The following is an 18,293-nucleotide window of genomic DNA, read 5'->3' on the forward strand; positions in this document are numbered from 1 at the left end:
ATGGCAGACATTTCTGATTGATCACAGCAGTCTTTCTTGCTGATACTAGACGTGACTTCTAGAAGCCTCTTCTTTACTTTGTTAAGCCACTGGCAACTGGGTGTCCTGCAGTTCATTTCAATTCTGACACTACCTGGAGTTAGCGCCAGATCCCATGAGTTAAAGGCAAAGTCCTCCACAAGACTGCCCGCACTTCAGACATCATTAGCAAGTCTTGGGAGCCACCGACATTTCTGATCAACAGGCTATAAATTTGGGGGTTGTCATGACTCCCTCAGGTTCAATAATTTGTTAGATTAACTCACAGAACTCACTGAAAGTCCTATACTTATGATTACAGTATTATTATAAAGGATACATGTAGGACAGGGCCTGGGAGGGTCTTGGATGCAGGGCTTCCATGCTCTCTCCCTTTGGAGTCAGGGCATGTTGCTCTCCCTGAACATCAGTGCGTTCAAAGAAGGAAGCTCTTTGAGCTTTGGGTGTCAGAGTTTTGTTGGGTCTTATTACTTCATTGACCGTGTGATTGAACTCAGTCTCCAGATCCTCTCCCCTCCCAGAGAGTTGGGGGGGTGAGTTATTCAGATGTGGCCAGCCCCTTTTTTGAAACTATCTAAGGGTCCACCATGTGTCACTTCATTCATTTGCATAAAATTTCTTTATTATATGACAGGCATTCTATTGTAGTTGAAACTTATACTTCTTTTCCTGGCTTTAGAGAAGGGCCTTAGAAAACATCTTGGAGGAGGTTAAGTTTTCAGATTTTTAAAAACTAGGTTTGAAAATCATAAGATGAGGGAAAAATAAACATCTTGGAGGAGGTTAAGTTTTCAGATTTTTAAAAGCTAGGTTTGAAAATCATAAAATGAGGGAAAAATTAACATCTTATGGAAATCTATAAGTGAAAGTACAAATATTTTCTCCCATTCCTCTGCCTACATTTGTTTCTGCAGTCTCACTGTTCCCAGGCCCACTTCCCAGATAAAGTTCGTATTGTATCTCAAGTCATCTTGTGGACCTAGGTAAGAGAGGTTAGGTTTGCTGTGGTTCAAAGCTGGAGAAATGAGGACATACTTTTAGCCACAAAAGGAACTCCATTTATAGAGATGTGTTGAGAGAGGAGGGGAGAAATGGGTGGTGGTTGAGGATGAAAAAGTATCTGGTGAATTAAAAATCTTCAAGGGCGAAAATATTTGCAGTTTGGGGGTGGAGGTAAGCAGTGAGAGTTTAGACACAGGTGAGTTGAATCTGGAGAATCACATAGGAGCCAGATCATGAAGTGCCACAAATGCATTGCTAATGGACTTTGACTTTTTGTTATGGAAGATACAAGGCTCTACTAAAGAATTTTCTGCATAAGAGTTTCATGATCAAGTTTGTTTTTTAAAAGTCACTTTGGTGGCATTATGGAGGTTGGATTGGGAAGGGTTGTGACTGAAGGCAGGAAGGCCAGTTAAGAGGTAATTGTAATAATTCAGAGAAAAGCATCATTAGAGCTTTGGACCAAGGCAATGAACTTAAGAAACAACATGGTTATGCTCAGAAAGCACAAGTACTTCATTTATAAATACAATTTCAGAGTTCTTCACCATTAGATTATTTGTAACAGGTTTATAAAGGTTGAAAATCAGTATTAAATCTTGAACTCAAAATAATGTTATGTATTATTGATTTCTACTCATAAAAGAGTATTCTTGTAGTTTATACTTAGGAGTGCTTTTATTTTAAAAATTTATAGCTCATTTTAAATTATGAGCCTAAGGATCTTATGGAGTCAGGATTTTGGCCTTTGAATGCTTGGGGTTTTGTAAGATGCACTTGTTATCATCCATACATTAAAAATGTCTCCTTTCTTGGGAGGTCATTTCTAAAAACACTATGTAGACTTATATTGCCACTATATTTAAAGTAAGATGAAGAATCTCAAGAATGTTTTTTTACTTGTGATTTAGTTGGTTTATTTAAAATTATATTTCATATCTTTGTCAGAAAACTGAACCATGAATTTAGATTTTGCTTGTAGTAAACTTTCAATTTTTCAAGTGAATATTATGTGTAAGATGTGTAAAACTAGTCTAGTCACCTTAAAGATAAGAAACTCACAGATAATCCTCATTTAAAGTATACTGACTTTATAGAATTTCCAAGTTAGAGAATTCATAATACAAGGCAAGGATTGCTTTTACCAGATTATGAAGCCTTGAAATTTAAGCTGGACTTTTTCCTGTGTTAGAGAGAACAATTGGCAGCTGTTTACAATAGACATTGACTAGGCAAATTGAGGAGTGGAAAAGATTTCTGGAGTTTGGGAAATATCAGCAAAAGGAGCTTAGACTTATGGACAATAAAGTCCTAGAGGTGGGAAAATTCTTCTAAATTCTTAAATCCTCATCACATTAGGAACAAGGCCAAAAATTCCAACTTTGTCTATATGCCATGTCCTAAGTAAGCCCCAATTTTATAATGAGAGTCAGTTAAAAAAAAAAAAGATTGCTCTTTTAGAAGTTAATATTTTTTTCTGCCCAGTTAAATCAAAACGTGTGTAAATAGAAAATGGGACAATTAAGGACAAAAGGAACTACTCTTTTAAATAACTAAAATGGAATATTGGGAAATCTAATGTCTTCTTGCTTGTTGATTTAACATTTTTGGAAAAGTGTGGAGGAATAGTTTCACTTAGTCTTGAAAATCAGTTCTATTTAAATGTTTGTTTATTATTTTGAAGTTAGTCTGGTTTTTCTAATCACCTCTTTTTAGCTCTTCAAAAAAAATTAAATATAAAAATGAGTGTTTCTGATACCATCTATAAATAAGAGAGAATGAAAGAATCCAAAGCTGCAAGTGAAATGATGTCCAGACTAAAATGAAACGTATTTTTAGAACATGGTTATATAGTATTAGGCAACCTTGGTAGTATGCTTTGTGACTTGTGTTTATTTTATAAAATGCTTTATTTTATGTTGTAGGGTGGTTCAGGAAGAGGCTAATAATATTTACATATGTGTTTATGTGACTACTGCTAAGATGCTTCAGATTTCTTTGTCTGCAGTGAATGCCTTTTACTCAATGTAAAAATAGTACTAATACTTCATGTTAAGCATTATCTGAAGAAGAGACTATTATAAAGTATAATTGTCATTTAATCATGGAAACTCTTCACAGTGCTTCTTTGCTATTTGAGCGTTTTTCTTAACTGAGTTAGGGAAATAAGTATACAGTGGCTTATGAAAAGATTCTGAGGCTTTAGAGATAGTATATTTAAAATGCATTACATATTTAGAGTTCTTTACATACTTTAAAGCTGAAAATGCACATTGACTTTCTGGTTTCAGAGCCCAGTGAAATAGGGTGGATATCTGATATTACAGTTTTATAGATTAGGGAACTTCAGAGATTAAATGAAGTGCTTCACGTTACAGAGGTGGAACTTAGTATGCAGGCTTCTGACTTTGAATCTAGGGGGTTTTAATGTGAGAGGCACATGCAAGGAGCCAGTTACATCTGGTATTGGCTTTTGCCCTTAAAGAACCATATTGTCTTCTTACACAGAAACCACTTGTCACAAAATATTGATGTATTACTTTAAAAGAGTCTTCTATTGATGCTCCTGCTTGGGGTTCTACATTCACCTCTATCTTTCTCCTTTCCTTTTGCTAGTTATCTTCTCTCCCTCTTCTGATCAGATGGCTTAGGGACCTTATAGGTAGGTGAATATTGTTTATTTAGTAAAGCAGTTAACAGATATTAAACTAGTTATAGGTACTTCATTTTTATTTGCTAGTTACCATTTCTTTTAGAAATGGTATAGACACGTTGTATTTCTAAATAGTAGAAGGTGAACTAATCTTATATTTTAAATATTTTCTTTAACAATAGCACAATTGAAAATACTAAATAGCCTTTTTTCTCTCTCTCTTTTCAGTAAGCCTCCTCTGAAGTACTAACCACTCTGCTCTAATAATCTTCTAAAATGTCACTATCCATTTGGTGGTACCATGCAGAGAGGAAGGCACAGAATATCTGGATTAAAAGAGCTTCTTTAGGATTTGAGCTGAAAATGTAGTTACTTTAAAGTGCCACAGATTTTCGTCCTGTATTTAAACACCTTTCTTATTTTGTTCCCCTTACATTGTAGGGTAGATGATGTGCCTCCAGGAATATCTCTGCTTCCTGATAATATTCTGCAGGTTCTGAGGACCCAGCTTCTACAGTGTGTTCAGAAAGTGGCAGATGGGTTAGAGGAAGAACAACAAGCCTTGTCAATTTTGCTTGTCAAGTTCTTCATTATTCTTTGCAGGTATCTGGTACAAATAAACTAGTTATCTGTTTTAAATAATTATTAGCAAACTAATAATGCATTTATTGGTTATTAATGATGTATGTTGTTCATATGGAGCTCTCAAGGATGAATGCAGCTTTTGCAATAGGCTTGTGGTTTGTTATTATGTTGGAAAGCCTTTTACTATACCTACTTAGAGAGATTCAGCCAGGATAAAAAATAATTGCTTTAAAGACAATGACAGGAGTTTTTACTTAAGAATTTATTGCACTGATATTTTCTATATGGACCTCACCAATAAACATGTACATACACATTTTTATACTGTGCATTATCATTTGTGAAATGTATTTTTCTAGTCTTTCATTTTATAATTTTACCAAAGAAAGTGTAATTATTCCATAGCTTATATTTCCAGATTTATAGATGATTAGGTCTGTGGTACTTAAATTTTGGTGTGCATAAATGTCAACTGGGAAGCTTAATAGAAGTACAGAGTTTGAGCCTTACGTATGGAAGTTCTGATCCAAAAGAGCTCAGGCATTTTGAATTTTCACACATTCCATTAATCTTCATATAAGAATTTGAGAACCGTTTGGGTAAGGGGCATCACATGCCTCTTAAAAATCTGTCTTCTTTTCTTGTTCTTAGAGGAAAAGCTTTCAGTCTTTTACCATTTAGTATGATATTTGCTGTGAAATTTTTATATATAGGTTTTATTATGTTGAGGTAGTTTCCTTCTGTTCCTAGTTTGCTGAGCGTTGTTATCAGGAATGGTTGCTGAATTTTGTCAAATGCTTTTCTGCATTAATTGAGATGATCGTCTGGGTTTTTTTCCCTTTATTCTGTTAATATGGCATATTACATTGATCAGCTTTCATATGTTTAACCATCCTTGCATTCCAGGAATAAATCCCACTTAGTCATAGTGTGTAATACTTTTAATATATTGTTGAATTCTCTTTGCTAGTATTTTGTTGAAGAGCTTTGCATTAATGTTCATAAGGGATGTTGGCTTGTAGTTTTCATGTAGTCTCTTGTTTGGCTTTGGGATCAGGGTAATACTGGCCTCATATAATGAGTTAGAAAGTGTTCCTTCCTCTTCAGTTTTTGGGAAAAATTTGAGAAGGATTGGTATTAGTTCTCCTTTAAATGTTTTGTAGACTTCATGAGTGAAAACATCAGATCCAGGACTGCTTTTTTGGGAGAGTTTTGATTACTGATTCAGTTTCCTTACTAGTTGTAGGTCTATTCAGATTATTTATTTCATTATGGTTTAATCTTGGCAGATTTTGTGTTTCTAGGAATTTGTCCATTTCAACTATGTTATTCAATTTGTTGTTGTACAGTTGTTCATAGTACTCTCTAATAATCCTCTTTATTTCTGTAGTATCAGTAGTAATGTCCACACTTTCATTTTTGATGTTAGTAATCTGATTCGTCTCTCTTTTTTCTTAGTCTATCTAGCTAAAGATTTGTCAATTTTGTTGATGTCTCCAAGGAACTAATTTTTGGTTTCATTGATTTTCTCTATTTTTAAAAATTTATTTTTATCTCTGCTCTGATCTTTATCATTTCCTTCTTTCTACTAGCTTTGGGTTTAGTTTGTTCTTCCTTGTCTGATTCCTTAAGTTGTAATATTAGGTAGTTGGTTTCTTGTTCTTTTTTTTAGTGTAAGCACTTATACCTATAAAATTCTCCCTTTGCACCACTTTCATTGCCTCTCATAAGTTTTGGGAAGTCATGTTTTCCTTTTCATTCATCTTGAAGTATTTTCTAATTTCACTTGTGGGTTTCTTCTTTGATCCATTGATTATTTAAAAGTATTTTGGTTAATTTCCACAGTTTTGTGAATTTTTCAGTTTTCTTTATGTTATTGATTTTTAACTTCATCCTGCTGTGCTTAGAGAACATACTTTGTATATCTGTCCTTTTAAATCTGTTGAGACTTAATTTGTGGCCTAATATAGTGTCTATCCTGTAAAATGTCCCAAGTGCACTTGAGAAGAATGTTTGTTCTGTTGTTGTTGGGTAGAGTGACCTGTATATTGTTTCTTAGAGCTATTAGATTTACTGTGTTAAGTCCTCTGTTGCTTTACTTATCTTCTATCTAGTTGTTTTATCCACTATTGTGGATGAGGTATTGAATTCTCCAGCTATTATGGAAGAACTATATATTTCTGTCTTCAATTCTGTCAGTATTTGCTTCATATGTTTTGATGGTCTGTCATTAGATACGTAAATGTTCATAATTGTTATATCTTTTTGCTAGTATAATACCTTTGTTATATATAATATCATATATACTTTTATTACATTATATTGTACCTTTTATTTTATTTATTTTTAACATCTTTATTGGAGTATTAACTGCTATACAATGTTGCGTTATGTTTCTGCTGTATAACAAAGTAAATCAGCTATATGCATACATATATCCCCATATCTCCTCCCTCTTGCGTCTCCCTCCCACCCTCCTTATCCTACCCCTCTAGGTGGTCGCAAAGCACCGAGCTGATCTCCCTGTGCTATGAAGCTGCTTCCCACTAGCTATCTATTTTACATTTGGTAGTGTATATATGTCAGTGTTACTCTCACTTCATCCCAGCTTACCCTTCCCCATCCCTGTGTCCTCAAGTCCATTCTCTATGTCTGTGTCTTTATTCCTGTCCTGCCCCTAGGCTCATCAGAAACATTTTTTTTTGGATTCCATATATATGTGTTAGCATACGGTATTTGTTTTCCTCTTTCTGACTTACTTCACTCTGTATGACAGACTCTAGGTCCATCCACCTCACTACAAATAACTCAATTTCATTTTTTTTTATGGCTGACTAATATTCCATTGTTTATATGTGCCACATCTTCTTTATCCATTCATCTGTCGATGGACACTGAGGTTGCTTCCATGTCCTGGCTATTATAAATAGTGCTGCATTGAACATTGTGGTACATGACCCTTTTTGAATTATGGTTTTCTCAAGGTATATGCCCAGTAATGGGATTGCTGGGTAATATAATAGTTCTATTTTTAGTTTTTTAAGGAACCTCCATACTGTTCTCCATAGTGGCTGTATCAATTTACATTCCCACCAACAGTGCAAGAGGGTTCCCTTTTCTCCACACGCTCTCCAGCATTTGTTGTTTGTAGATTTTTGGATGTTGGCCATTCTGACCAGTGTGAGGTGATACCTCATTGTAGTTTTGATTTGCATTTCTCTAATGATTAGTGATGTTGAGCATCTTTTCATGTGTTTGTTAGCAATCTGTATATCTTCTTTGGAGAAATGTCTATTTAGATCTTCTGCCCATTTTTGGATTGGGTTGTTTTTTTGATATTGAGCTGCATGAGCTGCTTGTATATTTTGGAGATTTATCCTATGTCATTTGCTTCGTTTGCAAATATTTTCTCCCATTCTGAGGGTCGTCTTTTTGTCTTCTTTATGGTTTCCTTTGCTGTGCAAAAGCTTTTAAGTTTCATTAGGTCCCGTTTGTTTATTTTTGTTTTTATTTCCATTTCTCTAGGAGGTGAGTCAAAAAGGATCTTGCTGTGATTTATGTCATACAGTGTTCTGCCCATGTTTTTTCCTCTAAGAGTTCTATAATGTTTGGCCTTACATTTAGGTCTTTAATCCATTTTGAGTTTATTTTTGTATAATATGGTGTTAGGAAGTGTTCTAATTTCATTCTTTTACATGTAGCTGTCCAGTTTCCCCAGCACCACTTATTGAAGAGGCTTTCTTATCTCCACTGTATATTCTTGCCTCCTTTATCAAAGATAAGGTGACCACATGTGCGTGGGTTTATCTCTGGGCTTTCTATCCTGTTCCATTGATCTATATTTCTGTTTTTGTGCCAGTACCATACTGTCTTGATTACTGTAGCTTTGTAGTATAGTCTGAACTCTGGGAGCCTGATTCGTCCAGCTCTGTTTTTCTTTCTCAAGATTCCTTTGGCTCTTCAGGGTCTTTTGTGTTTCCATACAAATTGTACAATTTTTTGTTCTAGTTCTGTGAAAAATGCCATTGGAAATACTTTGAGCATCTTGAAGACAGTTATTTTGAAGTCTTTGTCTAATAGATCTTTTTCAGGGAGTTTCTGTTGATCTCTGTTTTTCTTTTGACTGGGCCATATTCCCCTATTTCTTTGTATGCCTTCTGATTTTTGTTTTTAATTGAATACTGGACGTTTGAATCTAAGAATGTGGTAACTCTGAAAATCAGATTTACCCCCTTTCCCGGGGTTTGCTGCTTTTTGTTGTTATTTTTGTTTATTTGTTTTATGTTTTGATCATTACAGACTGTCTCTGTGCTGAGGATCAACCTGAGTTGTAAACATAAGGTCTGCTCAGATCTACTCTGACCCTTTCCCTCAGCATGTGTGGTCACTCTCTAATTTTCCCCGTTTATGCCGTTATTTTTGAATGTCCTAGTCTTTAACATCTGGCTCCCAAAAGGGGAAAAAACAAAAAGATGAAGGGGGAAAGGGAAATGGCCTTTAAGCCCCCTGGAAATTACTTCAGCCAGAGGGGGAGGGGCTTGTAACAGGTGGTGGGGATGTGCAATATCAGTGCCTGCCTGCCTCTTTGTCTGCACCTCTGTAATCAGAAGGAGCAATCAGTGATCAGAGCACAGATCTCCAATATGTTGAGGGCAGGGTCCTTTTTGCCCACGTTGGTTTCTTCAAGCTGTTAGCAAGCTGCTCCTGGACCATGTGCACAGCTGCTTACCACATGTCTGGGGATGGCAGATTGATAGCTGCTACTGTGCTAATAGCTGAAATTGAGCAGAATTTAGGACATTAATTGCAATTTATCATCCAGATCTTCCCATAGAAGTTGCCAGCCTTCAACAGAGACTCAAGGGTTCCAAAATAGTTACATCAAACTGATTTTGACAGTGTAACTGTTTTCTAGGTGGGGAGACAGATTCCTGGTTCTTCACATTTGGCTATTTGCCCAGAATCCTCCACAGGGGCTTTGAATTTTACCTCTGCCTTTACTCTTTGCTTTCTCAAAGATGTCATGCCATTCAGACTTCTTACACTAAGTTCATTAATTTAGTTAATTTTTCCTGTTCCTTTAGCATTTACTGGATTTTAAGATATAAAGTATTTTTCAAGGTCACAATGTCTCAGAACACAATAGAGTATTTTGTCTTAATAGAATTTTTTTTTAATATGCCAAGAAAAAGACTGGTGATATTAGATAAGAGTACATGTTAGCATTTTACATGTCATACCTCAGTCTTATTAAAAATGGAATAAAAATGAGGGCCATATTTTAATTAAACACCAGGCACTTGTTGACACACTGCTTTAAACAAGGCATGTACTATGCCCTCTTGGAGTATGTATAGATACCCACCCTTCTCTCAAGGCTTTTTAATATAGATGAGGAGATATATTATGAGTCTAAAAGGGGAACTATAATTTCAGAAAGCAAGATGATAACTATAAAACTGCACCACATGAGTTATAAAGGCAATGATATGTACAAAAAACCAAGCTAAAAATGTACATAGGAAAATAACAAACCTGGAAAGAAATAATCCAAAATATATATAGTTGCTAACATTGGGGTTGTAAGAATATTAGTGACTTTTTCTTTTCTATTTCTACTTTGTGATATTTTCCAATTTTTTATAATAAACAAATGCTAATTGGCATGTCTTTCTTAAACATTCTCTGTTTATAGTAGTTAAATGGTGCTTGAGGTGTGTTTTGCATTCTCAGTGGGAAAGCAGTTATATAACCATATTGATTTTAAGTTTTAATGACTGTTATTTGTATTTCATTTGCCAACATGTGTTCCGAAAACCAACCTGAATTCATGAGCATACATTTTTCTCACTATTCATATGTAATAAATATATGGCTATTCTTTTTTTTTCCTCACAGAAATCTATCTAATGTAGAAGAAATTGGGACTTGTTCATATATCAATCATGTTATTACTATGACAACACTCTATATTCAACAAGTAGGTGTGAATTAATATATTCTTTTTTGTTGTTTTACTGAGAGTAACTAGTTTTTATTTTTAAAAATATCATAGTAAAGTTAAATGTTTTCAGAGGAGGTAATAATTGAGAAGATCATTAAAATTATCAGTGGGTACTTATATATTTCAGGCATCTTATGCATATTATCTGAAAGTAGACAAGCAATTATTAATACATTTTGTTATTTTAATTTAAAAGTTGAAGTGTTTTATAAATGGCTATTTTAAATGACACAATTTGTCATTTTATGTATTTATTATTTATTCATCAAATAACCCTCTTATTGAAAGCGTCTTCTTTTTTGGAAAGACGTTTGTCTATCCATTTGAAATCCTTCCTAGGAAATATTTAAAATTTGAGAGGTTATATCCAACCCATATGATTAACTGACCCTTTACACACTCAAATGGAACTTAGGCTTATTTGAATAAAAATGAGTTATTATTATTAGATGAATGAAACATGTAGTCTTTTAATGATGTTGGTCAGTATGTTATACAGCTTAACATTTTTAAGTACATATAATTTTATGTTTAAATTCTCAGTTAAAAAGCAAAAAAAAAGAGAAGGAATTGGCAGATCAGACATCTATCGAAGAATTTGTGATCCACGCGTTGGCATTTTGTGAAAGTTTATATGACCCATATCGGAATTGGAGGCATAGAATTTCAGGGTATGTCTTATAAATCATAATGTTCATTTAAAACCTAAATATCATAATATATACAATTCTTCAAAGCAGGTCTCATTCTCTATGAAAGCAGTTGGTAAGATGTGTCTAAGACCCCATCCTTATCTCTGAGGTAGAGAACTACATTGGAGGTAATGAATTAGTGATAAACGCCACTTCTAGATAATAAATTTACCCTGAACTTTTATTTTGTAATGCAATTGAATGCTAATAATCTGATGGTAAAATCTCAGAGCACAGTAGCATCAAGTAGAGTGTACATATTTTTCAAGAAACTTTATTTTTTTTTAAAGCACATTTCATGATTTGAAAAAGAATTTTAACAGTATTTTGTGTTGTTGTTGTTGTTTTTTAAATATTTATTTATTTATTTATTTATGGCTGTGTTGGGTCTTAGTTTCTGTGCGAGGGCTTTCTCTAGTTGCAGCAAGTGGGGGCCACTCTTCATCGCGGTGCGCGGGCCTCTCACTATCGCGGCCTCTCTTGTTGCGGAGCACGGGCTCCAGACGCGCAGGCTCAGTAATTGTGGCCCATGGGCCCAGTCGCTCCGCGGCATGTGGGATCCTCCCAGACCAGGGCTCGAACCCGTGTCCCCTGCATTGGCAGGCAGATTCTCAACCACTGTGCCACCAGGGAAGCCCCATATTTTGTGTTTTTATTTTTAATTGTGGAGCTTGTGTCAGTCAGAAACCAGTGTTTAAAAAGAGAGACTATAATACAAGGAGATTGTTAAATAGGTATTAGAGAACTCAAAAAGCAAAAGGGGGACACTGATGTAATACAGAGATAGTGACTTCAGGAAGCAGCTACTTCCCTGGTTCTGTGGGAACAAAGGGAAGAGATTAGAGTTATCAGAAGCTAGAAGTTTTGGAGAAGAGGTCCTGCAGTGCCTGGTCTGAGACTTCTGAGGAAAGAGTCCTAAGCCAGTGCTGCTATCACTGAGCAGCCATGAAGAGGCTGGTTCTGGTATTGCCAAAAATAAGCTGAAGAAAGAAACCAACTGTGAATGCCATAGTTAAGAACTGTTGGCCAGTAAAAACATAAGGAATAAGGCATCAGTCCCCCTTTCACTCTTTCAACTTTCCAGCTCCATTTAGTACCCACTATTGATGAACCCAAGAGTGAGGTAGCTGGAGAAAAGGAAATATAGTTTGTAGAATGACTGTCCCAGCATCACAAAGCAGGTGGAATGTAAGATGATGGATTTGTAGCTTAGTGACAGTGGCATAATTACCGGTACACAGCTCAAAGGGAAGAGTTTAAAAACTCATGTATCTTTCTTACCTGTGGGCAAAGAATAGGAAGAGTTGTGTTATCACCTACAATCAGATCTCTTTTTTAGGTCTCCCTAATCTGCTGTACTTTAAATCTCAAGATTTTTTCATTTTCAGTGTAACCTGACCCACTTATAAACAATTCCTACTTCCTGCAACATTTCGTTACTAGAATGTTTGATTTTTTTATAGGCTTTTCAGGATTTTTAGGGTAGGATACCCTCACTTTGAATAGCCACCATTAGATAACGGTGAAGAATTGGTAACTGAGAGAACATGTATGTAGACTATGTGGTAATACTCTGTATGTTCTATATAGTAATGTTTTATTGAAATAACACATCCTTTAGGTAAAGCAAGAAGTGTCTAATAGAATTAATAGGAACAAGCACTCCAGCTATTAAATATAACAATTCTATCTGCTTATTTATACATTTGCTTTCCTTTATGTGTTGAAAGTTGTTGTCTTTAGTCAGGGTTCTCCACAGAAACAAAACTAGCAGGCCGTGTGTGTGTGTGTGTATGTGTGTGTGTGTTTGGAAGAACTTCATTGTAAGCGATTGCCTCACATGATTATAGAGGCTGGCAAGTCCAAATCTGCGATGTGGGCTGGCAGCCTTGCCACCCAGGGAAGCCAGTGGTGCAGTTAGAGTTCGAAGGCTAGAGCAGTGTTCCAGTTCCAGTCCTAGTTTAAAAGCAGTCAGGCTGGAGGCCAGAACTGATGGTGCAGATGAAGTCAGAGGGCAGTCTGCTGGAGAATTCCCCCTTGCTTGGAGATGCCAGTCTTTTTGTTCCGCTCAGACTTTCAACTGATTAGTTGAGGCACTTTCTGGAGGGCAGTTCCGTTACCCAGAGTTCGCCAATTTAAGTGTTAAATCTCATCCCAAAACACCCCCCAAGTTGATACATGAAATTAACCATCACATCGTTCTAATACTTTTCTTGATTGTTTATTAATGGGAAGGTACTAGTGACCTTCTGATTACTTCCTTTTCTATTGAACTTTAATATGTCTCTTTTTCCAGTGAGAAAGTGCTTTGCATTTTTCTTGGCAAAGATTTATCCGTCAGGATAAGCTGCAGTAACAAACAAGGGGTTAGAATAACAAAGGTTTACTTCTTGTTCCTGTTCTCTGTCTACCATGGTTGGTAGGGACCCTCTACTCACCATAGTCACTCAAGATCCTAAACTGACAGAACAGCAAGCATCTAAGGCTTTGCTAGTTACCATGTGAAAGAGAAAAGAAAGCTCTGAAATGTCTCACATTGGCAGTTTTAATGCTGTCTGGTCATGACATATGACATGTCTCACTTTCATTCAGAACTCATTGGCCAAGACTAGTTACATGTCCCCATCTACCACAGTGATACCAGAAGAAGGGAGACCAAGGTGGAAGTTAGTTCTACCCTGTGACTAAAAGGAGTAGACATGGAAATAGTTGGCAGACAGCACTGTCACTACCTTTTCCCTCTGCCTCTGTACTGCTCATAACTCTAAAGATTCAAAGAGAGGAGCACATAATAGTGCTGCATTTGTAGCCTTTCTACTCATTTAGCACTTTGGTTCTCAACTAATCAATGTTCCCTCTATTTTGACATTTATGCCGAGATGCCTTAAGGAAATTGTCTCTTCCTCCCACTATTGCTATTTCTCCATCCCCCACCTTAGCCTTGTCAGCAATGGCAAATCTAAGATAATGTTTTTAAGTTTTGAAACAGTGACAAAGAATTTTTATTTATAGACAGGAAGACATATAGAAGGAGGAACATAAGGAGAGGAGTCTGAAAATGATAGAAGAGAGGCTTTTAGAGGAATCCTTAAGAGCAAAATGAATTTAAAGGTGGGAGAAGGAGAGAAGATATGAAAAGGTAGACCCGAGAACAAATTAAAATGGATTACATAAAATTGGTAATTGAAAACAAAAACAAATTTTTTTTTTCATTTATTTATTTTACTTTTGGCTGTGTTGGGTCTTCGTTGCTGTGCCCGGGCTTTCTCTAGTTGCGGCGAGCGGGGGCTACTTTTTGTTGCGGTGCGTGAGCTTCTCATTGAGGTGGCTTCTCTTGTTGCGGAGCACGGGCTCTAGGCATGCGGGCTTCAGTAGTTGAGTAGTTGTGGCGCACAGGCTTAGTTGCTCAGCGGCATATGGGATCTTCCCGGACCAGGGCTCGAACCCGTGTCCCCTGCATTGGCAGGCAGATTCTTAACCACTGCGCCACCAGGAAAGCCCCAAAAACAAGTTTTGAGAGCCAAAAACAAGAAGACATTTAAACATTATAACATGATATAGAAAGAGAGTTATAGTGTAAGATGACAACAAGAAGGAGAAAAAAGAGTAGATGATCAGTGGTGGCATTTCATGAGTGCAGTATATATACCAGAAATTATGCTAGAAGCTGTCCATGTATTATTTTTAATAGGTATAACAATTTTGCCAGGAATAGTATGAACTACTTCTGAGGTAAATGGTAAAAGCAGAGAGTGAGACTTGGTTTTCTTTGACTTTGATAGAAAAATGAAACATAGTGGAGATAAATCATGTACTTAGGAGAAAACTATATAGCTCATGAAAGACCTGTACAGGGGGACTATAGCAATAACTTAGACTTTATATATTAATCTGATTCTGAAGTTAAATGGAAATTTGGAATGTATATATTTTCTTATTGTTTGTGCTTGTTGCTTACCAATACAGCTAAAACAGATTAGAACAGATTTAATTAAAATTAACGTAATTATATTTCTTATTTGATGAAATATATTGATGTTTTTCATATCTTCATGTGTAATTTGATTTAATTAATAGATTTGATTAATCTGTTAGGCCAATTTTGATTTTATTTGTAGAATCCGTCATATTTAGAAAGATTTCTCCAAATGGAACTAAAATAAGTATAGGGAAAGAAATCTTTCCTGAAAATGACTTATTCATTCAAGCATTTATTTAAAAATATATTTATTGGGACTTCCCTGGTGGTCCAGTGGTTAAGACTCCATGCTTCCATTGCAGGGGACATGGGTTTGATCCCTGGTCAGGGAACGAAGATCCCGCATGCCTCATGGCAGCCAAAAAACAAAAACAAACAATATATTTATTGACTTCCTACTTTGTTCCCAGTGTAAGTTCAGTAGGACTCATTGTCTGCCCACAGACTAAAATATTTTTTAAAAACATTATTTCACCAATTTTTTTTTTTTTTTTTTGGCTGCATTGGGTCGGCACGTGAGATCTTCATTGGGGCACGCGGGATCTTTCGTTGCGGCATGCAGGCTTCTCTCTAGTTGTGGCGCGCAGGCTCCAGGGTGGGTGGGCTCTGTAGTTGTGGTGGGTGGGTTCCAGAGTGTGTGGGCTCTGTGGTTTGCGGCACATGGGCTCTAGTTGAGGCTCGCAAGCTCAGTAGTTGTGGTGCACGGGCTTAGTTGCCCTGTGGCATGTGGGATCTTAGTTCCCTGACCTGGGATCGAACCTGCGTCCCCTGTGTTGTAAGGCAGATTCTTTACCACTGGACCACCAGGGAAGTCCCGAGAAAAATAATTTACATTAAGTTATGTCTTCGGGCTCCTACTGGCCAAATCTGGGACAATATATATGCAAAAATAATTAATTAAAGAATTATAAACCATGGGGGAAAAAAGGAATTCATGAGTCCATACCAGTGATTGATAAAGATTGAGAGAGAGAGAGAGAGAGACAGAGGGAAAGAGAGATAGGGGAGAAGAGAGGGCTTTTGCTTACATTAGAAGGTCAAATGCCAGTTAGTAATGTACAGGGGCTGCTGGTGTTGGGAAAAAATCAGCATTTTGCACACATCATAGGAAAGATATGGATCAGGATGCTAAGTCTAGGGGCAGGTTTTGATAAGGAACATGGCTTTTGCATGGTTTTAAAATGTTTCTCCACAGATTACTTATTTGTTGCAAAGGAAAAATTAGTAGTTATTTTGTACAGTACTGGGTAGTACATTGACTGGATGATCAAAATTAACATCATCATTGAGAAGCAGGTGGACATCCTGTGCCTACAACTGTGATACTCTAAGAAGGACCCATCATTGCTTGCATAATATTCCAGCCAAGAATGCATAATCTGAATCTTAAGTGTATGGAAACATCAAGCAAACTCCAAATGAACAACATTTTAATGAATAAAAGGAGGGGTTAGGAGACAGTATTCTTTAAAAGTGTCATAAAGAAAGGCTGTGGAAATGTTTCAGATTAAAGGATGCTGAAGAGATGTGACAGCCAAATGCAATACCTGACCCTGGACAGGAAACTGTACTTAGGGGTGGGAAGGTGGCAGTGCTATAGGACATGATTAGGTCAGTTGACATACTGGATTATGAATGGTAGATTAGATAAATGTATTACATTAATGTTAAGCGTATTGAAATTTATAACTGTACTGTAGTATTATGTAAGACAGTATCCCTATTCCTAGGAATTATCCACTAAAATATTTAGAGGTAAAAGGCTATATTCATAATTTTCCCTTAAATGTTCTGAAAAATATTATAGGTCTGAATATGTGTATATATAAATATATATCTCATATATAGATATATGTGCATATATATTTTTTTCGAGGGGAGTGAGAAAATTATAAAGCATTTAGGATAAAGTTTTAACAATGAACCTGGGTAGACTATACTTGAAGTTTTTTGCACTATTTTTATTCTTGCAGCTTTTGCAAGAGCTTGAACTTATTTCCAGATAAAAAGTTGAAAAATTAAGAAAAGTAGTTATGTTCTAGGTATGATGGGAACACACACACACACACACACACACACACACACACACACACAAAAGCACAGAAAAATTGACCAGGGGACATAAACTTAGAAAACTGAGATGCAAGCAAACATTTTGCATCCCTCTCAGCAACCTGTTGATATGTATTGGCATCAACTAGGTGCTAAACGCTTGGCCCAAATATCAGCTAATAATGGAGCAACCAAATATACTGTGTTCTAAAAATGGTACATTATTAGCTGTTTTGTCTTATCCTATTGAAAACATGCACTGCAAACTACTTATGCTTTAATATTTGTGTTATGTATAATAGTTTTCACCTCTTTAATTTAGCTTATTAAATTTTAGCACAATTATAATGGAAATTATTTATGTTCATATGTTACATCTAATACAGAGCCTTTAGAATGAGTCATTAATCACAAATTGCAGGAGTACATTTTCATTATGTTAATCAAATGAGAAGCTTTATTTTTGTTTGTAGCACAGGATTTTTGAATAGGATATATCCAATATATTAGTTAATATCATAATTTATAATAAATGTGCAAAATGTAAATAATCGCGTGGAAAAACCTAACTGAAAGCTAAACCAGATTTCATCCTTTTAAAATTAATTTTTCTACAACATGACTAATTTTTTTAAGGCATGACTCAGTTTTTTATTTGAAACTCTAGTAATATTTGTATTGTTGGAAACACATAAAAATTTTTGATAATGATCTTAAATAGGAAGATCCAATAATGTTCTAAGATGTTATATTTGAAATTAAAATAAATACAGAATTATGATAATTCTTAAGCCCTCTACACAATGGAAATAGGCACAGATTTGGAAAGCAGTGGCAAATGGTATCTGATATGATTTCTAGTGAATCTGGATATTAGATCTGGATCTTAGAACTCTTTAGTGTGTCAGTACTAAGTCCAGCTGTGCCTATCCTGTTCGGCTTATTCCGTGATCAATTGGCTTTTCTTTCTGTATAATTATAAGGAACAATTGTAATAATAATAAAGAAAATAATTTCAGTACCTTAATTGAATATTGTTCAAATTGTTGAGAAGAAGGCATCTTAATCCAGTACTTTTATCAGTAGATCGTATTTAAATGTATGGAATTTCTATGTGGCTGTTCTCCAAATATTTTCCATTTTTGCTGGCTCTAACAGTGTGTTTTTTTTTTTTTTTAAGATTTAACAAAGTTTATTAAATCACTTGCTCTCTGTAAAGGCATGATTTTACTACTTTTTTTAGTGAGAGCAAAAAGATTTTGGAGCGTATTTATACATTAATTAATT

General features: G+C 35.6%; 1 protein-coding gene across 1 annotated transcript in view; it reads left to right on the top strand.

The window, feature by feature from the left end:
• NBEAL1 (neurobeachin like 1) overlaps positions 1–18,293 on the top strand; it is a 165,804-nt gene that overhangs the window by 20,640 nt on the left and 126,871 nt on the right. Inside the window, 3 exon segments of the mRNA XM_036857714.1 lie at positions 4,136–4,297; positions 10,178–10,259; positions 10,827–10,954. Coding sequence (XP_036713609.1) covers positions 4,136–4,297; positions 10,178–10,259; positions 10,827–10,954 — 372 coding nt within the window.

The sequence above is a fragment of the Balaenoptera musculus genome, chromosome 7 (assembly GCF_009873245.2).
Source record: "Balaenoptera musculus isolate JJ_BM4_2016_0621 chromosome 7, mBalMus1.pri.v3, whole genome shotgun sequence".
In the NCBI taxonomy this organism is placed as follows: Eukaryota; Metazoa; Chordata; class Mammalia; order Artiodactyla; family Balaenopteridae; genus Balaenoptera; species Balaenoptera musculus.